Source organism: Polypterus senegalus, chromosome 10 (genome assembly GCF_016835505.1).
Source record: "Polypterus senegalus isolate Bchr_013 chromosome 10, ASM1683550v1, whole genome shotgun sequence".
Taxonomy (NCBI): Eukaryota; Metazoa; Chordata; class Cladistia; order Polypteriformes; family Polypteridae; genus Polypterus; species Polypterus senegalus.
In genome coordinates this window covers 42700719-42726421 of record NC_053163.1, presented here as the reverse complement: position 1 = coordinate 42726421, position 25703 = coordinate 42700719, and the positions used below count along the sequence as shown (strand labels likewise).

The following is a 25703-nucleotide window of genomic DNA, read 5'->3' as shown; positions in this document are numbered from 1 at the left end:
AGAACATGTTAGGGGTAGTATACAGTCTATGGACAAATTTAAATTGTATGTGCTTGTTATTCAGGTTTTTTAGAGCCATTTTTGATATTTAGAAAGATTGTCTGGCAGCATAACACAGAGGATGGAGAAAGGTCTGTTAGCCAATTAGACATTATTGGGAGAACTTTATGGGAAGCTCTGCAGAGGGGGATGTAAAGATCAGACATCAGTTTGGACTTAGAAAAAAGGGTTGAAGCAAATGAGTACAGGGGATGAATTGTAAGAGGGAAAGTGAGGGGAGCTCTACATATCTTGAGCACAAACTTCAGCTGCAAATAGAAAAAATAGAAGGCACAGGATGAAGCATCAAAGAGAAATGAACATTTCTAGCCCTAACTCACTAAATATATCTCTCAACACAGATATATCATACTAACAAGGAGAGGAAGAAGTTGGATGGCTTGCAATATTTAGAGCAGGGATACTGGACAATAACTGGAGCAATTAGCTGTGTTATTGTGTTGTTTAAATAGTCAGAGCTAAATTAAATTAAGTGTTAAAGTGAGAAAATGAAAGGGCAAAATTAATTATCTGGAAGAGTGGGACTGAAAGCTACTTCCAAAAAGCAGACTCTCAGGGGGCAACCCTTCAGGTACAGGAGATTTCCCAGAGCTCTTAAAGTCCAAAGTCTATTATATTTCATTAAGTGAAAGGGGAACACCCAGAGCAGAGGCTTCTGACTTCAAAATCTCTGGGAGGGGTAGGGATTTTAGAAAGGAGCCTGTATCAGCAGAATCAGAGGGAGAGGATGATATAAAAGATGCTGGCGCATTCTTCAGGCTGAAAGGTATTACTCAAAATTGGAACAAGCCTTCAGAACTGATCACTGCAGTCTTTGCCACACTGTTTTCTCCCATGCAACCTGCTAATAGCCAAACTGTAAATCCAGAGTGCTAAAAACTACTGCTTCCTGTAAGGTCTCTATAATTTCTTGCACCAGGGGTATAGGATAGGTGTCACTGCTGGTTTGGGCATTCAATCCATGGTAGTCCACACAAAATCAAAAGGTTCCATTGAGCTTATGCACCAAAACCACCAGGGATGCCCAGGCCGAGGTAGAGAGTTCAAGAATATCTTTCAGATGCATATGGTCAACCCACTCTATGATAACCTTTCTCTTCATAGGAGAAATCCTGTCAGCTCTTTGACAGACAGGGGCTTGATATCGACGGTGTATATGTGATGGTGAATAACATCCATACCACCAAGTCTGTCCATCCATACCATAGGCCATCTCCTCAGAATAGGTTGTACCTCACAAGGGCTGAGAACAAATGCTGTCCTCCACTAGCCTGATATCTTTAACTGGTACTAACAAATAATAATTTAATTTTTGCCACAATAATTCATCACTTTCCCTTTCCTCAAAACTGAACACCTCCCCCCAGACATTACATATTCATGAGTCCTTGGGTGCAAAATGATGTTGGCTGCCATGATGAAATCCAGCACTAAAAGCTGTGGCAGGAACAGGAATGCATCCTCCAAGACATACACTTCGACTTTACTGTACAACATAAACCGCATCAGGACCTTGCTACTATCCCCATACAGTTGCCCATCTGCCAAGAAGAACTTTACTGTGCCATCTCCCTTAAGCAGCTCACCGAGCAACTTTATATTTTCCAGCAAGCTGCGATTAATTAAGGCAGAGGTGCTCCCAGTGTCAATGACAGCATTCCCGATGATGCCTCGCACACTCACTGGCACCACTAGTAAGGGCAACTGTGCACGTAACATGGTGAGTTCAGTCCCAGCTGACTGATCTAAGTCCTTCTGAGGTCTGGCCTGGGTGCTTCTCTGCTAGAGGTCCCACTGTGTGGATCTTTTTTACCCCTCATAGCAGCCCAATTCTTCTCTATCAAGGACCAGATGTTTACCAGTGGCAGCACTGACCTTACCATGCCCATAAGTGCTACATCTAGCCACAGGTTACTTGCACCACAAATGCATCTAACCATGTGTTCTTCTGACATACTGGGGTTTCACTTTAGACACAGAGCACGGTATTTATAAACAAAGTCTCTGAATGGTTGTGAGGGACCCTGTCAAGCAGCCAGCAGCTGTTCTTTGACTTCAGTTTGGTATTCCACCAGTAGGAAAGATGCCCAGTCCTTAATGTTATTTTTCTCGTCCTGCCACCAGTAGTGTGCTGATCTTTAAAGAAACATACTTAAGAAGCACATCAACTCAGCTAGTGTTAATGGGTGTAGCTCCAAAAACGCATTTGCCTGCTCAATAAATTGAAGCACCTCCGCAGATTTACAAGAGGCTTCCAGCTTTGGAAACTCTAGCCACACAGCATCTGCAGAGGTTGAAGCGTAGAACAGCCATGCTTCAGCCAATGACGTCGATTGGTGCAGAGTTTGAAAGTATGCAGCAGTAGTCCTCCTCATTGCATCCTGTATTTCTTGCTTTTGAAAAAAAAAAGTATTAATTTTGCCTGTTTTATTAGTATTATCCATCAGCCTCCCTGACTGCAACTCTCCGAGGAACAGATTTGAATGTGCGTAATTATCTGTGAACCACCCAATTGCACGGAGATTGCACAGTTGGTGAACCAGCTGAGTGTAGGGAAGACTGCAGGGGTCTGTGGTATCCGGGGTGAACTTCTCCAGGCTGGAGTCCTCCTGGCTTTACAAGAAATCTTTGCTTCCATTTGGGAGACTGGCATCATCCCAACTTACTGGAAAACGGGACTTGTTGTCCCTGTCTGGAAAGGGAAGGGTGATCGCCTAGATTGAAACAACTACAGGGGGATAACACTGCTGTTGGTGTTGGGTAAGGTAAGGTCCTTGTTAGGATCATCCTAAATAGGATCTGTGATCTGTGAGCGACCAGAGCAGTCTGGTTTTACGCCTACAAAGTCTACCATCGACCACATCCTGGCACTGAGGGTTCTCATGGAATGCAAACATGAATATTGGCAGGGTTTCTTTGCAGCCTTTGTTGATTTTCATAAACCATTGGACTTGGTTAATCAAGCTGCCCTGTATGACATCCTGAAACTTTGTGGGATCTCTTGTCTTTGCCGACCTGTACACTGGTACCATGAGTGCTATGCAGAGTGGAGGCAGAACCTCTGCATTTTTCCAGTTGATTCTGGGGTTCATCAGGGATGTGTTCTTGCTCCTACTCTGTTCAGTGCTTGCATGGACTGGGTGTTGGGCAAGATTTTGGGGCCCAGCAGCTGTGGGGCATTATTTGGCGAAGAAAGATTCATTGATCTTGACTTTGCTGATGATGCTGTGAGTCAGTGGAGGCGAGAGACTGAGGGATGAGTGTGAGTTTCTGTGCTTGTGAGTGTCCTGGATAAAAACCAAGATCCAGGCATTTAAAGACCATGCCAAAGTGATGCTCACATAACACCTGGCCGCGGCAGATGGAGGGCCATTTCTGGAGGTTGAGACTGGACTGTGTGTCTGTCTGGGGGGTTACCAACCAGGATTCTGAGATGTTTCATCTTGTGATGGGTGCGGCAACACACTGTACCAGTGCATACTCCCTAACTTGACTTGACTTTGACTTGAGGTATATAATTAATAATATGTCTACCAATAAGATGCTCTCGACTGATCCTCGATATGCTGGATCGACCATGTCTCTTTAGCGGTAGTGTGGACGGTGGATTTGTGGCATTGATTTTTTCTACAAGCTGGCATGTAAAGGTTGCATGGGATACAGTTTTGCCAGCTTTTTGTTTGTATAAGAAAAAAAAAATTGTTCCCGTCACATTATGGGAAAGAAAGTCAATTCTTGATCCACATGATTTATGCTGCCCATTGTGCTATTGTGCTTCTTGCATTTTTCCTGTACAGTGACTGTAGCTGCATTATGTACAGTTTAAAGAAGACAAACTTTTTTTTGTCCTTCCATTTCGGTGCAACACTTTACCGTTTTGCCAAAATACTAGTGCACCCCACTGTAATTTAGCTCTGCCAAAGTCTTCAGGCATGCCTTTATGGTTGGAATGCACTGTTCCATATGCGTCAGTCTTTGCAGTAAGATGTCAAATAAATTTCTATGGTTACACAGTAAATGTGATCCAGCAGAGCATCTATCAAAGTTGGCACTGATGACGTACCAATGCTGTACTGATTGTATTTTGGATTAAACATTGTCACTTTTCCTGTGTACAGAACCAAATTCCAAATGTATCCTGTTTTAGATTAACAAAGCTCATGAAACATTGTGCTAAATCATGCACTTTCTTATTACTGAGCAGCGAATATACAAGTTATAAAAACCTGGACATTGACACAAATAGGTGAGCAGACACAGGTTTGGTCCACAATAGAAATAAAATTCTGCAGTACTTCTTTATATTCTTTTTTGTGTAACCCAGTAAGTACAAGTCATCACCAACATACTAACAACCCAGCAGTGGTTCACTCACTCAGAATATAGAACCAATAAAGAAGTATTTTAAGACAGAGAAGCTTTTATCTGTGGCACCTCTGCATGATAACCACCTTTTTCCACTATTTCAAACGTACAGTTTTTAATGTCTGGAAAACATCTTGGATTAAATCACTTAGAGACCTGTACATAGACGTCTTTGCTTCCTACGAACAATTACACTCCAAATTTAACTTTCCAGCAACACATTTCTTTCGCTATCTTCAAACTGTAAAATTTGTTAAACAAAACATACCCAATTTCCCTCACCTCCCACTTACCTCTATACTGGAAGAAGTTTTGATCAGTCTTGAGGACTCAAACAGCATTTCTGTAACATATAAAAACATTTTAAAGTCCCTCCCTTTCAAAGATCCCAGAGTACAATGGGAAAAGGATCTCTTACTCAACATCTCAGAAAAGGAATGGAAGGTAGCAATGCACAGAATTCACTGGAGCTCCATATGTGCAAAGCATACAATTATTCAATTTCAAAATTTATATCGAGCTCATCTCTGTCTATTAGAATTGTCCAAAATGTTTCCAGCTTCACTGGGCCACATGTTTTGGACGTGCCCCAAATTAACTTCATCTTGGACAAAAATTTTTAAATGCCTCTCAGACAGCCTGGGCGTCAAAATCCCTCCTGGAGAAGGACAAACAAATTGTAATTGCCTTTACCACACTATTGGCATATAGACTTATCTTGCTCAACTGGAATAATCCTAACTCACCTCTTTTAAGTCAGTGGATAACTGATGTTATATATTATCTAATATGGAAAAAAATCTAATTCTTACTTAGAGGAAATGTACAAAACTTTTTAAAAACCTGACAGGATCTGATCAATAACATTTTAGAATAAGCATTTAAATTGAGCAAGCTGATTCTCTCCCCTCTTTTTCTTTTCTATCTATCTATCTTTATTTATTTATTTATTTATTTATGTAGATATTTTTACTGTTATTAAAGTGCTAATCTGCTGACCTAGCTCTCTTTCTCATGGGTGAGGGTCAATTTGTTTCCAATCAGTGTAGTTAAACTTGACTTGCATGTATGGAATGTTTTTTGATTTTAATAAAATAAAATATAAAAAAAAGAAGATAAACGTCTTGTCCTTCCATTTCGGCGCAAGCACTTTACCCGTTTGCTAAGATACTAGTGCACCTCACTGTAATTTAGCTCTGCCAAAGTCTTCAGGCATGCCTTGATTGTTAGGACGCACTGTTCCATATGCGTCAGTCTTTCTTTGCAGCAAGATGTAACATATTTCCAAGGTTACAAAAATATAAGATATTAGTGATGATCAACGAATATGGCTCTGGTGGTCTGTAGACTAGCACTACAATTGCACTGGGATCTGTTTTAAGGATGTGAATTCATCTAAATTTTAATAAGTGGTTTGTATTTTGTTACAATGTATTATTCCAATTCCACCTCCTCGACCAGTATCTCTAGATTTATGAAGGAATGTGTGTCCATCTGGTGACACCTCAACTAGGGGAACAGTGTCAGATTTGCTAACCCAGGTTTCAGTGAGAAGACACAAATCAGATTTTTGTACTTAATATAATAATTGCTAAAGCAGCTTTACTTCCAAGAAAGCAAATGTTTAACAAGCAGCATATAAAACTGCAAAAAAAAAAATGTTTCTGAACTGGTGATATATTTTTTATTTTAATTTGAATTAAGTTACTATTACAGGTGCCCCTGGTGGAGGATCTGTTTTTTTCTCTTAGTCTAATTATACACCTTACCTTTAGGTTATCTAATTTTATAAGATGCCCAACAAAAGGGATTACGGGTAACAACTACAGGACAGTAACAGGTAGGATAAACAACAGCCTGTGTTTTAAGATCACAATACTATGGCCCAATTGTTCACAAAGACTATGTTTTTATTTGTACACCAGACCTCTAGCCAGCAGTGAAGGCAATCTGCTATAAATCACATTCCCATAATTAAACAATTAAACTCTTGACATTTTCTTTTTGCTTTAAGCTCCACTTTAATACCTCAGATTGCTGTAAATAAATACAGTTAGTGCCAACATACAGCATTAAGGTAGATATCTTGTCAGCTGGAAGATTCAATTAAGCCTCAGTGTCAGATACTTTCACCCTTGGGAGGCATTAACAGCTGTTGGTTTAATATTCTGCACAATGGAATTGTCAATCATGAGCACGCTATTGTGAATCTATTGTAAGTTTTATTGGTAATCGGTACTGGGTCTGAATTGGTGACCTGGGTACAGAGGAACTAAATTTTGTCTTCTTACATCTTCATGTCACTATTACCCACTCATCTTGCAGCTGACTTGGTGGTGCTGATTTTGGCCACACACTGCCTACAGTGGAACCTGGAGAAATTGAAGCTAAATCAGAAGTAGCCAAATTGTCTAAACAAACTGAGTCGATACAATTTTCTGTTTGCCTAATTGCTATCACGTTCCTAATGCAGTCCTCCAAATCATGTGTTTTCCTAACCAACTCTAAATTAACTAAGCATTTTTGGTAGGTGAAGCTATCTGAATTATCGGACGGAGATCCTGAACATGTAGATGAGACAACTCTCTTCTCCTGTGCTTCTGCTTCCACATGCTGCTGCTACTCCAGTGCTTCCGCTTGCTGTTGCTGCTCACAAATCAGACTTCTCTCTAATGCACACATTATCTGTAATGCCAAGATGAGACTGGCTTCGTGGCCTAGGTCAACTCATTATTCATTTATTTTAAGGCAAATTAGCTCTGTAGACAACTTGTTGATGGAGCTATGAGTGATGGTTGGATATTTAAGGTGGCTTCTCTAACAGCCAATGATGTTCTGCAGCATTCGTGATTGTATTTGTACTGTATGAGTTTGATTTATAGTTATTTCAAGGTGGCAACCAGGAAAGGATCAAGGTGCATTCTTAAGCAAATTGTTTACAAATATGTGTGTACGTTAGGATTTATGAATCAGATTTTTCATTTTTTGCTCTAAGCATTCTTTCACACTCAAATCCACACACAGTTTTTATATGAAACCCCAAAAGTTTAAGATGAAGAGAGTACTATTTTAATATTATCTTTATTTCATACCATGGCTATTTAAAATATAGACTCAAGACATTTGAGCCATGAAAAAAAGTTTTGTGTGACTGACCAACACAAAAACCACATTAATCTCACTTTTTTAACTGAGATGTATCTGTTGAAGTAAGCTGAAATACCTTGTTGTGCAGCTGTGCGCTTAGAGGTGTATAAGTTTCAGCTATGTGTTGCTTTGGGGTGTGTCTCTATGTCATACTGCCTCCTCGCAGAATGGTGGAGTTGTGATACTTTGTCCAGTGTTCATCTATACTAATGAAAGGCAAAGCCCTCAGTCACTCACTGACTGACTCACTCACTCATCACTAATTCTCCAACTTCCCGTGTGGGTGGAAGGCTGAAATTTGGCAGGCTCATTCCTTACAGCTTACTTACAAAAGTTGGGCAGGTTTAATTTGAAATTCTACGCGTAATGGTCATAACTGGAACCTATTTTTCTCCATATACTGTAATGAAGTTGAGCTCGATGGCCGTGGGGGCGGAGTTTTGTGTGACATCATCATGCCTCCCATGTAATCACGTGAACTGACTGTCAACGCAGTACGTAGAAAACAAGGAAGAGCTCCAAAAAGCACTGAAGAAAACATGCATTATACAATTGAGAAGGCAGCGAAACAATAAGAAGCGAGCGAGTGACACATACAAGCATATTCATGAGTGCAGCTACTTCGGAAACAAAGCATGGTGTAAACCTAAAGTTTAAATTAAGTTCATAGACAGGCTGCCGCTGGCGTTTGTCATGCCCATGGCTAATGCGGGATACAAGTTTAATGAGAGGACGCAGGGTATAAACGAGAGTTTTGATCACTTTGTAACTAAGTTAAAATTGCTGGTGAAGGGCTATGCTTATGCAAATTCCGAGAGACTGTGTTTGTGGGGGGATTGACAGTTAAGGCGGGTGGGGGAGTGACGTCATCATATCCCCTCCCATTCACCTCATTTCGCTCTGAGCTGAGCTCCGCGGCTAACACGGTCTTGCGGAAGCAATTTCATCACGCTGCCCCCAAATACTCACAGAAAAATACACAAGTTAATATACACGCTGTCTCTAGAGTTTCTCCACACTCAATGTATTCCTCGCGTCCCCTTTATACCCTCTGATCTCCCATTTCAATTCAGACCTCCAATTTCCAGTAAGGCTCTGCTGTGCGATGACAAGTAATAAGTCTCAGGGACAGACCCTACAAAACGATGCCATTGATTTCAAGCAAGATTGCTTTTCTCCTGGACAACTATACATTGCATTCTCAAGAGTGAGCTCGCGCAGCTTCGTCATATTACAACCGGAGTGCAGCCAGAAACTTTTAAGTGCCGGGTCTTAGCTAACATTAAATTAAGCCGTGGACATCGCAACATCACACAAGAGAGCAGCTCACGTGAACTTACTGAACGCAGTACGAGTGATCACTTCCATGCATTAAACCTGTTCAAAAAACGCATTACAAGGTGATGGCTTTATATGTCGCTCGTTTATAAAAGAGCGGAGAAGCTGTGTAAAGGCTGTTTCACAAAAAACCAGCGGAGCAGGCAATCAGCTAAAGAAGGGAATCAATAAATATCTATATAATCGTAATAAACGAGCAAAAAATAACGTACAGGCCGCGGATTAAATAAAGGAAATGGGCACCTGAACAGTAAAGTAAGTCTCAAATAGCTACACAATAACTATAAGAATCGTAATAAACGAACAATAAAACAGTACAGAACCGCGAAGCAAGGAGAAACGATGGCCTTATATGGCGTTCGTTTATAAAGCAGTGGAGAAGCTGTGTGGAGGCAGCTACACAAAAAAACAGCAGACAACCACACTCTGAATGTATTCCTGGCATCACCGTTATACCCTCTGATCTCCCATTTTAATTGAAATGCCTCAAATTTCCAGTAAGGCTCTGCTTCGCGATGACAATTAATAAGTCAACAAAAGGTTGCCATTGATTTGAGGCAACATTGCTTTCCTCCTGGACAAAACTATACGTTGCATTCTCAAAAGTAATATATATATATATATATATATATATATATATATATATATATATATATATATATATATACATACACCCCGATCTACATACTGTCAAATAAACGAACCACACACCCTGGCGCAACACGAGATGCTTTGCCTCTAGCACTGACGTCCGAGGTTCTATTCCTGAGAGGGGGTGCAGTGAGTGCGTACTGCCTGATGAGCCCAGAATTAGGGCAGCGTACTGTTTGCATTATTTGACAGTAAAACTATTTCAATATATTCAATATATATATATCAGCGCTTCCCGATTCATTTTACCTTCGCACCCCCTAGGTTTGAGAAGAAGTATGAAAAAATATGAGGTTAACGCAGAAAAACAGATCACCAATTGAAGCTTTATGAATAATGGATACTTTATTCGCCATCAATAATTGTTTTGGTAAAGCCATACTCAGTGTAATCCTCCTTCCATGTTATAATTTTTCCGCGACTAGCCATGATTAAATGAATGGTAAAAAAGTAAGAACGAAGCGAGGGTGACTTGTTCAGGCAGGCAGGCGACAGCTCAATAGCCTCAATTTGGATATAAGTAGGTTCTATTTAGTCGCCTGAAATATCCTTGGTAGGAATGGAAGTTAAATTTAGTCTTTAAATGTCTATGGTGAAGAAAAATTTATGCAATGATGACTAAATTTAACTTACATTCCTACAAAACATATTTCTGTCGACCAAATAAAAATTACTTATATTTAAAATTTAAATAGAACTTGAACAGATACAATAGTTCATAATACCCACGCAACACTAAGTGCACGTAAGAGCAGGAGTCATCCGTTTTAACAAGCAGCGTATTGCACTGATACGAAATAGCCTGCCCATTTAATTATTTAAATGAGATATATATATAGATATATACATATAGATAGATAGATACAGTAGATAGATAGATAGATGTGTATGTATATGTGTGTGTATATATGTAGATATGTATGTATATATATATATATATGCCAGCAACACTCATGACAATGACAAAACAATTACATTGTCAGTCATGTTACGTTACTATTAAAATGTTTCCTTTTCTTTTTCATTACTTCTTTAACACACTACTTCGCTGCGAAGCGCGGGTATTTAGCTAGTTTGTAATAAATCACAGTCATCTTGTAAATTTGCATACATGAATGCAACTTGAGCCCCACTCAGTTTCCACTATGAGACAGCTGTAAATGGACTATACTAATCAACCCTTATTCATATACAGTCACAGTATTGGGTGCTTTAAATACATCCACAACATTCAGCTGTTTAGGGGCCCTGTAGCTAATGTCCTGATATCACACTGTAGTTCTGTTTATCTTTGGAATCCTTAGAAGACTACTGTCATCAGATTGTAATATATGTTTGCATTAATATAGTTTTCTTAATAAATGGGGATCAATTTGTTTATACGTTGAATGAAAACTTTAAAATCAGTCAATCAATGAACTGCAAACAATTAAATATAGGAACTGCAGTATATGATTACACTACAAAGTTCTATTAATGAGCCTTGCAGCAGTGTTTTAAAATAACTAAGAGTGAAATGATGCTTGAAATATGTTCTCTCTATCTTCCTTACTAGGAAAATTTTATAATTGTGAATCTGGAGAGAAACATTTTTGAATAGTATAATATGGCAATATATGTTTTAAAAACAGAATTGCGTGAAATGTTATGTCCAGGTTGCATAGCGATTTGCTGGAAGTAGAACTAATGTTGTGTACCTTGAGGTAGGTTCTCTAAATTTTAATTACAAATGTTTGTTGCTATATAAATATTTTGAGAACAAAAAACCTGTTAGCTTAATGCTTTTAAATTAACCCACTAGGTAGGCATTTATTTTAAAATCTGCAAAAAACACAATTAAAAATATTCACATAATCCACGTATTTAAAAATATATTATAAACTATGCCTTAGTCTAAAAATATATATATAATTATAAACAGGTACAGACAGGTACTTCAAATCCAGCTTTTGCACTAAGTCTAAGTTTGACCAATTAAGGATTCAGTCGGCACATGGTAGAGGATATTGGGCATGTCCAAGAACACTGATAGAGCCATGAGCATAAAAGAAAAGAGACACATTTATAAACAGATCTGTTACAATATTCATTTTGATATATACATTTTTATAGCTAATATTAAAAGAAAAGAGTAAGTATCACAAACATTAGTTAGATAAGGAAGGAGGCCTTAGTACTGAAAATTACTATTAAGTATGCACATGTAATTTCCAAAAATTAAAGACCTGCTTCTGTCATGTTGAAATGTTCATAATTTTAATGAAAGAAAAAAATGGAAAGTTTCTGATTATAGCATGTTTCTTTAACTTCTTGGTTTATAATAATGAATAATTTATTATGTTACAGGGAACAACAGGGAGACCAGGACTGACTGGTCCAAAGGGAGATACTGGCTACCCAGGTGTTCCTGGACCCGCAGGTAAGTGCCATTTTACTGGATTTTTTTTTTTTTTGCATTAGACTAAATTTGATTTACCTTATAATTAATGCTGGGCAACGATTAAAATTTTTAATCGCGATTAATCACAAGATTGTCTGCGACTGACAATTCAATAATGAACTCAAAAGTAGTGTATTGCGTGTATTTGGTTTGCAAACACTTCAAACAAATACGGTGCTTTTTAACAGTAGTATTCCCTTTACATAGTAGCAGTTAAAATATTTCTTGTAAATCTCAACTTAAACATTAATGTAATTAAATCAAATATAAAGTCAAAGCTATTTGCCATTGCCAGTGAAGTTGCAAACCCTTCAGATAGTATTATCAGGAGTGGGTAATCCTTTTGGAAAGACAAAAAACAAAACTATTTTTTCAGATAGAGGTACAGAGGAAATTACTGTACACTATAAATACATATCCCAGCATATCAATGAGATAGAATAAGTATTAAAAGATGAACCAGCGAAATGCAGAACATATTGTTTTGCATGTTTAGCATTATAGTAGCATTGATGCACTTCAGTACATGAAGAATCAGCGGTCACTGCTACTTTCATTACGTACAGTACATGAGCAATTTACGCTCTTGACTTATGCATCTATATACAGTGCCTATAAAGAGTATTAACCCCTTTGGACATTTCATAGTTCATTTTTTTGTTATCATGAACATTTGCATTAATAGAGCTGCTTTATAGCACTCCACGTGTACAGACTTACCTGCATATGGACAGAAGCTGTACGCAAAGAGATTTACTAGCTTAGCATAAACAGACAAAACAGCTAAGTTACACCTGTGCCAATCACCAAAGCAAGTGCCCGCTCACCACTCTGCTACTGTTGGAAAACTCAGCTGCTAATCCCTGTAGGAATATGGCAATCACTTACACCAAGTTCTCTTATAAATATATCTTGAATATATTATTATAACAATTCCTGTGTTTGTTGTTTTGGTTTGCCTACACAACAGTTACTGTTAACTGTATTGTTTATATAAGTATTAGGCATCCATTTTATAGCGCCAGGAAATGAGGGGTCAGTGTGTACAGCCTTACCTGCATGTGGATAGCTGCATCAGCCCAAAAGACTTACTAGCTCTGCTCAAGCAGACCAAACAGTTGTCTTCAGACCTGAGCTATACCTGTGCCAATCACCAAAGCAGGTGCTTGCTTATCACACTGCTACTATTGGAATATGTTGTTTCCTCAGCTGCTAACCCCTATAGGAACAAGGCAATCAGCTATGCCAGGTGCTGTTATCACTATACCTTCACCCAATCAAACAGTATGAAATTAATATTATTATAAAGCAACATTAATAAAAACACAATAAAACCAATGGCAGCAAAAACTAGGAAATGTATGGTATATGAGATTTAGGTGAAGAACGGAGTTTAATTTAAAATATTTATGCAGAAATTTAAGATGATGGAAGATGAGCATATTAAAGTCTGGTTGCAGAGTTGCTTCAGATTGGTGTTCATTCCACAGAGATCCTTGTCAGTTTCTTTGGAGTCTTCTCAGCTCTTAATGTTTTTTCTCTCTGCTGCTCTACTCTGCTCTGCCATCTTTCCCCCCTGATCTACCCAGCATGCACCCCAACTTAAAGGCCTTACTTCAGCTCAAATTAATAATGATTACACAAATAATCAATAAGTGTTTGCCTTTCTCAGGCTGTTTGTCCATTCTGATCGTAATTACCCCAGGTCCAATAAATAAACAATTTGTTTAAGATCCTAAAAGAATTATCTAAGAGATACAAGGTTCAAGTCAGTTAAAATGCAGAATTTAAAATCAATCTAAAGTAGTGTGATTAAACAGTCAAGAGTTAAAAAGTCCAAGGAAACTCATTGAAATAAGGTCAAAAGGTGCAGATTTTTTAATTTCTGGCTCTAATTAGGTGTCCTTATTGCTGCTAGGTTCGTGTTAGCTCAAACAGTTCACATTTTGAGTTTTTTTTCAGTCCATTTTCCTATTTTATATATTGATTAAAGGACAGTTCAGTATTGCTTTGAACATAAAAATGGTTTAATTTTATACCATTTCAGTTATTATACAACTTTGAATTAGAGTGGATTTAATTTGGCCTCTTTGACAGTGATCAACGGGACAAAAGTCTTTAACATCAACGTGAAACAGACCTCTGCAAATTCGTCTAAATTAATTATAAATACAAAACACAAAATAATTGACCACATCAGTATTTTCTCCCTTTAAGTGAGTATTTAATAGTTGTCCCTTTTGTTAGCAATTATTGTCCTAAGTCTGTGTAGACAGGTTTCTATCAGCTTTGCACATATGGACAGTACAATTTTCCCCATTCTTCTTTGTAAGAATGCTCAGTCTTTGACAGTTTTCACTGCTGAGATTGTTAATGAACAGGCTTTTTCAAGTCCTGCTGCAAATTCTTAATTGAATTGAGATCTGGACTCTGACTTGGCCAGTCTATGATATTAGCATTGTTTTATTTAAAGCCATTCCTGTAGAGAAAAGCCAAGCAAAATGGCACCTTTTATTGGCTAACTAAAAAGATTACAATATGCAAGCTTTCAAGGTTTACATCTTGCCTGAAGAAGCGGCCTAAGTTGCCTCGAAAGCTTGCATATTGTAATCTTTTTAGTTAGCCAATAAAAGGTGTCATTTTGCTTGGCTTTTCTCTACATTCATAATGGCTAAACCGGTACAACACCCTAGTACTGAAGCCATTCCAGTGTAACTTTAGCTTTATGCTTGGGGGGTCAGTGTTTTGCTGGAAAACAGGTCTTCTCCCTGGGTGCAGGCTTGTTGCAGACTGCATCAGGCTTTTTTCAGGATCCCTTTGTATTCTAACCCTTTACACTCATAAGCCTTCTAGAGCCTGCTGCAGAGATGCATTCTTACAGCATGATGCTGCCATCACCTTGCTTCACACTGGGAGTAGTGGGTTCTTAATAATGTGAAGTGTTGGGATTACACCAAACATCTCATTTAGTCTGATAGCCAAAAAGCACTATCAGACTATAGACCAATGTATAACAATAAAATCTAAAAATCCTCAGAGGATGAAAACTTTTCTAGGTATTGAACACTGTAGGTGTCCCAGACATAGAGAAAATTATTATTTTTTTACTTTCTGTTATTTGGTAATATTTTATTATTTGCTCGGATTTTCTTTTATCAAATGCCTTATGAAAGAGTAATAGTATAATGATATATAAATTTGTCTAATCTACAGATAAATTTATCTAAAAGATCAGATTTCAGATTTGTCAGTCAAAATGGTACTTTAAGCATGATGTTTATCTCAAGACTGTATTATTAAAGATATCTATTCAGTGCCAACCTGATTAGTTATTACATTGTAACCATATGCATTTGTATATTGCACTGTTGCCCCCCAGGACCAAAAGGCCATCCAGGTAACCCTGGTGCCCCTGGATTGCCAGGAGAAACTGGAAGCACTGGTTTAACAGGTAAGCAACTTATGATAGTTATAATATCTATAGTTGCAAAACAGTAATGAGAATATTTTTTACAGTAGTTTGATTTTTTACTGGAAATAGGAAGTCCCGGTATACCTGGTCCATCTGAAATTATAACCGTAAAAGGAGAAAGAGGTTTGCCAGGACCACCTGGTGAGCCAGGGCTTCAAGGACCACCAGGGCCTACTGGACAATCTGGACTGCCAGGTACAATTTTCTTTCAGTTTTCTTTGATTTATAACATGATTTACATTAACATTTTACTGTGATATTATTTAAATAATGTGACATTTCCATTGGCTCTTCATTAATCAGGTTTAGAATATACATACACCTATATTAAGCATAGTTATATTGTCCTTTTTGTTATACTGTTAGATAATTCCATTGTTTAATAACATTAAACATAGTGTTGAATAATGGAGACAAGGTTTTAATGTTTTTGTTTCTTTTTTTTTGGTTTGCCCCTTTGTTAACTAATCTTGGGCGGAGTGGTGGCTCTGAGGCTAGGGATCGGTACCGGCAAGCAGAAGGCTGCCAAGTTTGAATCCTGTAAATTCCAGAAGTGATTCCACTTTAACCTGGCCAAGCATGTCTTCCTCCTTACAGGGACAACTTTGGGGGTCAGTGGCAGGATTGACATTCTGGCCACTGTAAAAAAAAAACCTCACACTGTTCCCCTCCATTCGAACTAGTGTGGTGCTGAGGTGTCATCCACTGCACAGTTGCGCTTGGGTCCTAATTTGGGTTTCTGAGGTAGTTTGTCATGTAGTGGGTGCTGTATCAGTACATGCTCCCACCTATCTCTCTTTTGGTTAACTATTTACTCATGTGTCACACACAATGCCTGAAGAATTTGAAGTACAAGGTATTGCCTTGCATCTCTGAGCATGGAATGAAGAAAGAATAATCTATCTTGGGCTCTACTTAGTGTCACGAGATGTGTAATTTGCTGTCCTCTTCCTGGTGTGCTTCTTCCAAGGATCTAATTACTGAGCAATAACATGGAAGATTCGGTTAATCAAAATATCAAGGAATGTTCACTCTTTCACTTCAGTGTTCTAACTTACACAAAATTTTCTAAATATTTTGGTCCACAATGAGGTTTTTAATATTTCTGAACATTGTCTTGTCAAAATGAATTGATCTTAATCATATTCACAAAAAATGAAAAAGGTTTTGTATGCTTCTGATTGACCTCAAGATTGACTTCCTCACAGGTCTAGTATTATTTGTTTCAATCCCTTGTATGAACATTGTCTGTGTGGAGTTTGCATGTTCTCCTCTTGTGTAAATGGGTTTTCCTCCAAGGACTCTGGGAGTATGTGAAAAAAAAACAAAGACATGCAAGTTTCATTAAATGGTAATTTTAAATTGTCCCCTTTTCCCCTTTGATGCCTGGTAGTCTGGTCTAGAACTCTCCCAAAACCCTGAACTGACTATGCAGGATTTAGAATGTTATATTATGTTATGTTATTTAGGGATACCTCAGAGTAAGAAAGAATTTGTTCAGCTAATTGAGAACTTACAATAATCAACAGTAAACCATTTAGAGAGAGAATATACATTTCAGATTCTAACTAGCGGTAATCTTCCCACACAGATAAAGAATAACAATGCAGTTAGGCTTTCAGGAGACTATGTCTCAGCTATATATTAATACTCTATAGTTGTTAACTTGGTTGACCTCAATTATCGCATTGTGATATGTAAAGATTTCAAAAAAAGCAGTTGGTGAAGTGTACTACTATAGGTGGAAATCCAGTGGAACCACTATTACACATTATGTCAGTTGTTTATCATGCTGCTGTAATGGTCCAATTGTTAACTTTGTTAAACCTGAAATGAAAACAGTAGACTAGTGAAGTGGTGGGAAGACTGCACAATAACCTAAATTGAACACTCTGCAATATGCTAATAGAAATGTGCTGGAACAGGCAAAGTAAAATCCTAGAGCTGTTTCTTCCAGAAAAACTGTATTCCTAATGAAACAATTACCAAATAAAATGACAGTAAACTTTGGTTTACTAAAGAAGTGTAAATACTATACACTGTGAAGTAAGAAGTTTACAAAACAAAATCAAATTTCATCTGCATATGGTAGCTAAAGATGCCATCTATAAATTGAATGAAAAATCAGAACAGCTACATGCTACAAATTATTATTTTTCAATTTGCAAAAGTAGAAACTGAAAATGAATATTTTCCTATCATTTTGTCTGTAGCTAATCTGCTAAGTAAATTTATTCACTATTTTTTCATTACTCATTTCTCCTCTGTATTATTGAACAGGTAACTCATTTACTCTTTTAAAGTAAATCTGCCAATCACTTTTGCCTATATGAGCAACTACACCATGTTCCCAGGATACAAATATCTGAAGAGGTGGTAGTCACCCAACACATTGGCTTAAGATTTTGAAACCTTGAATAAATATAGATTAAGATATAAGTTAATTTTACAGGCCTTGTCCTGATTGTCAGATAGTGTTAACATATCAACCCCCACTTGCACTGTTAATACCTATACTAATTGTACAGTTTTCTTTTGAGAGAGCAGGGATGGACATCATGTAGCTATTGCCCAGAACTAAAATTGGGAACATGAGTACATTCTAAGTTTGTTAGATGCTGAAATTGGCCGCATTGCAAAATTCAAATTCACCTAGTGTCACAAAGGTATTAACTGAGGTTTTCACTCACATGAGAATACCTAGTGAGATTGTATTAGACCAGGGTATGCCTTTTACCTGAAGAATCATGTAAGAATTGGTAAAGTATTACCATTTATCATCCACAAACAAATTGGTTACGTTAAAAACAAGTAATTGGACATGTTGTTTATGATGATCCAATGACCAGGAATACTGTGTTACCATTTTGTATATACAGTTTGTGAATTACCACAGATAATTACAGGTTTAAGTCCATTTGAATTGCTTTTTGGCTGACAGCCTTGGGGGCTGTTGGATCTTTTAAGGCAATATTAGGAAAACAACCTTGATGACTGTAGCTTTAAATTAGCGGTAAACATCATTAGTTTACAAGAGGAACTGTCTAAATGTACACAATTGCAAAAGAGCATCGGCAACGTAAGCAGGAAACATAAAAACATTCAAATGGCAAAAAAGGAAACTGTGAATTCCATAAAGAAGAAAATATATAGTATTTGTTCATGTCCTTACTTTTCCACAGAAGTTTTTAGCTGGATGACAAGGTCCAGCTATTATCAAGAAATGAATGATTCCTGTAAATTGTAAGGTTAGAGTGCCTGCATATGGTAAACCAGTTCAAATACTACATGTTAACATTCTAAAAGAATGGCATGACCCAAAAGAATATTTGTTGCACCAGCTGGTGTTGCTGATTAGTCTAAAGTTTTTATACAAGATGATTTAATTTACACACAAAATAGTTGTGTACGCTAATCCAAAAGAACCAAAATATATTTTCTGTTTCACCTGGGAAAACTAATTTCACTGACCTTAAAATAATAAAGGAGTGTGGTATTAAATTCAGATGCGAAGCTGGAAGCTCAAATAACAAGTGTTATAGTCAAGTTGTAATGGTCCCAAAACCAGATGGAACCATTCGTTTTTTCTTTCTTTTAGATGCTTGAATAAAGTCTGTGAATTAAATGCATCTCTATGGACCCTTATGGATTAGCTATTGGAATATTAAGTCAAGTGTCTTACATTTCTACCTTGGATCTACTCATAGGTGCCTCTCAATGAAACAAGCTCTGAGAAAATTGCATTTTCCACCCCACGTTGTTTGTATGAACTTGGTAGGGTTCCATTTTAGTTTTATGGTGCACCCCTAACATTTCAGACTATGATACCTCAGATTTTACTCCCTTATTCTGAATATTCCAGCTCATATTTTGATGATCTTTAGCAATGACTAAGATTCCCATTTAACAGACCTTCAGACAGTGCTAGATAGTTTAAAAGGTATTGTTTTAACTGCTTATCCAAAAAAATGTAAATTGGGTTTGTCAGGGGCGGCACGGTGGCACAGTGGGTAGCGCTACTGCCTCGCAGTTAGGAGACCCGAGTTTGCTTCCCGGGTCCATCCTGCGTGGAGTTTGCATGTTCTCCCCGTGTCTGCGTGGGTTCCCTCCGGGTACTCCGGTTTCCTCCCATAGACCAAAGACATGCAGGTGAGGTGCATTGGCGATCCTAAATTGTGTGTGTGTGCCCTGCGGTAGGCTGCCGCCCTGCCTGGGATTTGTTTCCTGCCTTGTGCTTTGTGTTGGCTGGGATTGCCTCCAGCAGACCCCTGTGACCCTGTATTTAGGATATAGTGGGTTGGATAATGGATGGATGGATGGGTTTGTCAGAAACTCATATACATTTTTGCTGTTTGTGCTGTCCCTTTAACTGATTTGAAAAAGCGGAACAAGACCTAAAATATTGTTTGGACTGATGCTTATGAAAAGGTTTTTTCAGAGTTTAAAAAATCCTTCTTCGCAGAAACTATGATTTCTAAAATGGTTTCATTTTCCAGACAGACTCTAGTACATAAAAGTTTGTTGCATCAGGTTTTTTCTTCAATAAGAACGGCAAAATATGTATTTAAGCCATAAACTGTTACCCAGGGTATGTAATTATTCAACAACTGAAAATGTCTGGTAAAAAATTGAGTAGTTGAAACACTCCATTATTAACGTTGGGGAAGCAGGTTTAGACCACGTACTACTGCAATGGCATAAAAGGGATAAGGACATGAAATTAAGACCCACTAGATGGTTTGTTTAAGTGCAGTCTTTTACTTTTTCAGTTCAACATAAAGTTGAGTCTCGAAGAAAGCACACTTTCATACAAACATTATTCAGAAAATTGAGTTCAGACTGTTGTGTGCTGACTGTCTTAACACACAATTCTGATATCTCACAGTAATAAAAGTCTTTAACACTAAAAGTGCCAAAGCCAGTGCACCACTTCCATATCCTCCCCCGAATGGTGACTGGTCTCAGAGGTTCATTGGCACACCAGATGTCCACCATCAGCTCTTTTGTCTTCCTGATGTTACCTTGCAGATTGTTGTCCCTACACCATAAGACAAAGTCCTACATAATCCTCCTGTACTCTGACTCGACTCCATTATTAATGCAACCTATGATGGAGTCATCTGAAAATATCTGTAAATGGCAAATGCTGGTATTAGAACATTAGAACAATCTAGATGAGAAGAGGCCATTCAACCCAACAAAGCTTGCCTGTCCTTTACTCTTATTTCTTCCAAAAAAACATCAAGTCAAGTTTTGAAAGTCTGTATAGTCCTACTGTCAACCACACAACTTGGCATCTTATTCCAAGTGTCTATCATTCTTTGTGTAAAGAAAAACTTCCTAATGTTTGTGTGAAATTTATCCTTAACAAGTTTCCATGTCCACATGTTCTTGATGAACTCATTTTAAAATAACAGTCTCAATCCACTGTATTAATTCCCTTCATATTTTTAAACACTTCAATCATGTCACCTCTTTATCTTCTTTTGCTTAAACTGCATTGGCTCAGCTCTTTTAATGTTTCCTCATAATTCAACCCCTGTAGCCCTGAATCAGCCTAGTCGCTCTTCTCTGGACCTTTTCTAGCGCTGCTATGTCCTTTTTGTAGCCTGGAGACCAAAACTGCACTCGGTGTTCCAGATGAGGCCTAATTAGTGCACTATAGAGGTTGAGCATAACCTTCTTGGACTTGTACTCCACACATCGTGCTATATATCCTAACATTCTGTTAGCCTTCTTAATGGCTTCTGAACACTGTCGTGAAGTCAATAGCTTATAGTCCACTATGACTCCTAAATCTTTCTCATAAGGTGTACTCTCGATTTACTGACTGCCCATTGTGAATTCAAACCTAACATTTTTACTTCCTATGTGTAATACTTTACATTTACTAACATTAAATTTCATCTACCACAAATCTGCCCAAGCCTATGTGCTATCCAAGTCCTTCTGTAATGATATAACGGATTCCAAATTATCTGCTAATACACCTATCTTGGTATCATCTGCAAACTTAACCAGCTTGTTACTTATATTCCTATCTAAATCATTTATATATATTAAAAATAGCAGTGGCCGTAGCACTGACCCCTGTGGAACACCACTCTAACATCAGCCAATTCTGATGAGGTTCCTTGCACCATCACCCTCTGCTTCCTGTGTCTGAGCCAATTCTACACCCATCTAAAAACATCACACTGAACTCCCACTTCTTTTAATTTAATGCCCAAGCTCTCATGTGGCACCTTATCAAATGCTTTCTGAAAGTCAAGATAAGTAATATTGTATGCTCCATTTTAATCATACTGGAAGTTTGTTGAATAGAGGTTAAACAGGAAGGGAGACACGACATTTGCCTGAGATCCTCCAGTATTACACACCACAATTTCTGACACACAATTCCTCAGCCTCACAAACTGTTCTAGGAGATTGTGGAAGTATCAAGATAGAAAGCCTTGAGCTTTTTCCCCAGTCAATGAGACAGAATGGTGTTAAAGGCACTGGAAAAAGCGAACAACATTACCCTTACTGTGGTTCTGGCTCTGTCCAAGTGGTAGAAGGTTCTTTGGAGCATGTTAATCAGAGCATCCGCCTCACCTATTTGTGTCTGATAGGTAATCTGCAGAAGATCCAGATGTTCTGAAACCGGGGCGGTTGCTATTTTAGTACCAGCCTTAGGATCACTGCAATGTCCTTTCTTTGGCACTAAGACCACTCTAGCTGTTTTTCACAGCTGGAGAACCGTAATTAGTTTGCATGGCAAATAATCTACTTGTTCAAAATACTAATTTGCTCCATACTAAACTGGACAAAAGGATAAAACTGTAATGGAAAGTATACAATATATGGTCAAGAAGACAGGCACTGATAAAGTGTAGAAGCAGCGTGAGAACATGCACTCAGATAAAATAAAAGTGAACACAGTGCACCCATTTTTGCTGCTCGAGTAGCTCAAAATGCAAAAGTCATAGTGGACTGGTTGTGTGGACAGTATTCTACTTAGTTCATCATGGGGCCTGCCATTTACATACATACACTTTGAAAGATGTAAGTAATGCTGCAGTTTAATTAAATATTTACTGTACTGTATATAGAAAAATATCTTTTTGACTTAATATATTTTTGTTTCCAGCTGATTGAAAGGTGTCATTTTGCTTTTTATTAATAAGTTCTGAAGTAGTTTTATGCCAAGGTGGACAGCAACTTTAAAAAGCTGCTTGATCCCAGCTAGAACTAATTAATTATTTGATTTCAAATCAAAATCCCAATTTAAAACAATGTGATTAGCAAATCTCATTGCAAGGGTGCAATTTACTCTTTATTTTACCCACACTAATTTTGGCATCAAGTTATTCCAGATGTGTTATGCAAAGCTGTAGCATTTTGCAGATCTGTTTTTGCACTTCACTTCCAAAATCTGTTTTTTTATAATTTTGAATGAATAGCCAGAGAGTCAGAAGATGAAGTCCTCAATTTGCCAGTCGACGTACGTCCCTACTCTCACCTATGTTTATGAGGATTATATCTCCCAAATGGCCTGGGAACGCACATTATGAGTTAGCAAGTGTGGCTGGGGAAAAGGACATTTGGGCCTCACTGCTAAGACTGTTGCCCCCCGCAACCTGGCTTTGAGTAAGCGGTGAAAAATGAATGAATTAATGGATGGTTAACTTGTTTTTTTGTTTGAAAAACTTACAGCAAGACCCCTTCAAAATTTTTTTTGTATCCCACTGCTCTGCTCTTTAATCCACAAGTCAGACTTGTCACTGTGAGCGGGCCTTGGGGCTGTGTCCATCCATTAATAATTTTTTTTAATGAGGAAAAAGTACTCCATCATAATAGATGTGTGTACTGTACATACTTGTAAATTCACAAAGAACTGAAAAGTGATTTTTTTGATTGATAGATGCTCTTCTAGCGAGTATAGTCACATATCACTGGTTAATCAGCACAGACAGTAACTCAGAATTCTCCTCAGCAGGAGGTTGTGTGTATGATCAAAGTCACCAATGTGGACCATTGGTAATTACAAAGCATAGCGCATCAATTAAAAAAAAATGACATTATAGATACTGCAAAATGGCAAAAGTTGCCCCCACATCTTAATTGCATGACTACCAACCTGATATTTCACTGGATTATCCTCATATTGGCAAAAGAATTCAACTATCACACAGAATAAGTGAAGGTGCTGAACAGGGTCAGACAGAGTAACATACCAAGCTCAATCACTGTAGATGAGCTGGGCATAAGCAATCCTAAGCAGAGGGAGCTTCATATTGGGAACATTTTTACTTTGATCTCTTTCTGTGCTTATCTGCGTGTGGTTGCATATCATGCAATCATCATACTGTCTCTTTTCTTTTATACATACCTGCAGTCTGGCTTGGTCTTGCACTAATCTGATGTCCAGTGTTTTATTAATATAGTGTAGCACTCAATTAATATTCTAAACTCTGAAAATCCGGTTTTATTATTATTTTAGAGGCTTCGGCTTAATGCTGTTCTTTGGTTAACTCTGTTGTTAACTCTGTTGTGTGGTCTCTAAGTGTGAGGTGTGCTCTGTTAATGTGAGTTCATCTGCTACTTAAAGTGGCACTGACCACTTGTTACAAACCATGTCTTTAAACTAGCGCTTGATTGATCAGTGCTTTGTCAAAAAAAGGGATTCATTATTCCATCCATCCATCCATCCTCTTCTGCTTATCCGAGATCGGGTCGCGGGGGCAGCAGCTTGAGCAGAGATGACTAGACTTCCCTCTACTCGGCCACTTCTTCTAGCTCTTCCGGGGGAATCCCGAGGTGTTCCCAGGCCAGCCAGGAGACGTAGTCCCTCCAGCGTGTCCTGGGTGTTCCCCGGGGCCTCCTCCCGGTTAGACGTGCCCGGAACACCTCACCAGGGAGGCGTCCAGGAGGCATTCTGATTAGATGCTCGAGCCACCTCATCTGACTCCTCTCGATGCGGAGAAGCAGCAGCTCTACTCTGAGCTTCTCCCAGATGACTGAGCTTCTCACCCTATGTTTAAGGGAAAACTCTGCGGAGGAAACTCATTTCGGCCACTTGAATTTGCAATCTCGTTCTTTCGGTCACTACCCATAGCTCATGACCATAGGTGAGGGTAGTAATTTAGATCAACTGGTAAATTGAGAGCTTTGCCTTACGGCTCAGATCCTTTTTCACCATGACAGACCGATGCAGAGCCCGCATCACTCCGGACGCCGCACCGATCCGCCTGTCGATCTCACGCTCCATTCGGGATTCATTATTTAAAATTAGAAATTCATATTCACAAGTGTCTGTCCACAGAAATACAAGGGCCCACTTTATGATTTGGTCTGGGTGAGAGGTCAGCCACAAGTGTACTCAGAGCAGCTTTTCTCTGGTGATGTAAAATCATCATTTCGTATCTGATTCTGTCCCATTTACTCTTAAACCTAATATGCCCAAATATTGTGCATTGCCGTGATCTTCTTACTCAAGGAAATAGAAAATAACTCATAATTTCAATCTCACTTTTATTACATTGCTCTAAAATCCGCACTTTAACAAGACTCATGTCAGGCCACAAGCCGTGTCACACAATTAGTCTCATTCCTACATTGCTGCTGGTTTGACACACAATACCGAGAACAATAAGGTTAAATTCAAAATGTTCAAGCCCCCTTGTGTTACAATATTGCTGCTGATGTAAAGCAAGAAAAAGTAGAGAGATTGTATGGACCTTCACTTGGTACTGTGAAGATCATGCCTTTCTTCGGCTTTTTTTCTGAATGCCATAATATTAAAGGTACCATGCCGCTGCCCACTTTGCAGTGGATACCTCCAAAATAATAAAAGTCCATCTTCAGCCTGCCTGCTGTTTTACTTTGTTCACTATTCTCACACTGTCACAGTCTTACTAAATGACTGGCATCATTGGAAATGCTCTCAGATGGTTTCAGTCCTACATCGTAGGCAGATCCTACAGCATGTCCTGGTGAGGAAAGTTGTCAAAAGCACACCAGACTTGCACAGGTGTACCCCAAGGATAGGTATCACCATCTCTCTGAGCTCCATCATCCAATCCCATGGGTTCTCTTACCAGTACTATACTGATGAGACACAGCAGTATCTGTCATTCCCTCCAGAGGAGAATACAGTATCAGCTAGAGTCTCTGCATGTTTTACAGCTCACTCCAGCAAAAAACAAGCTTCTTGTGGTCCCGTCTTGCCATTCTGTTCAACTCCCC

At 38.4% G+C, this 25703-nt stretch overlaps 1 protein-coding gene across 1 annotated transcript in view; it reads left to right on the top strand.

Moving 5' to 3' along the window:
- Nucleotides 1-25703, top strand: part of col4a5 (collagen, type IV, alpha 5 (Alport syndrome)) — a 481130-nt gene that overhangs the window by 393309 nt on the left and 62118 nt on the right. The window contains exons 43-45 of the mRNA XM_039765771.1: nt 11908-11980; nt 15381-15452; nt 15543-15668. Of these exons, the coding sequence (XP_039621705.1) occupies nt 11908-11980; nt 15381-15452; nt 15543-15668 (271 nt within the window). The remainder of the gene's footprint in view (nt 1-11907; nt 11981-15380; nt 15453-15542; nt 15669-25703) is intronic.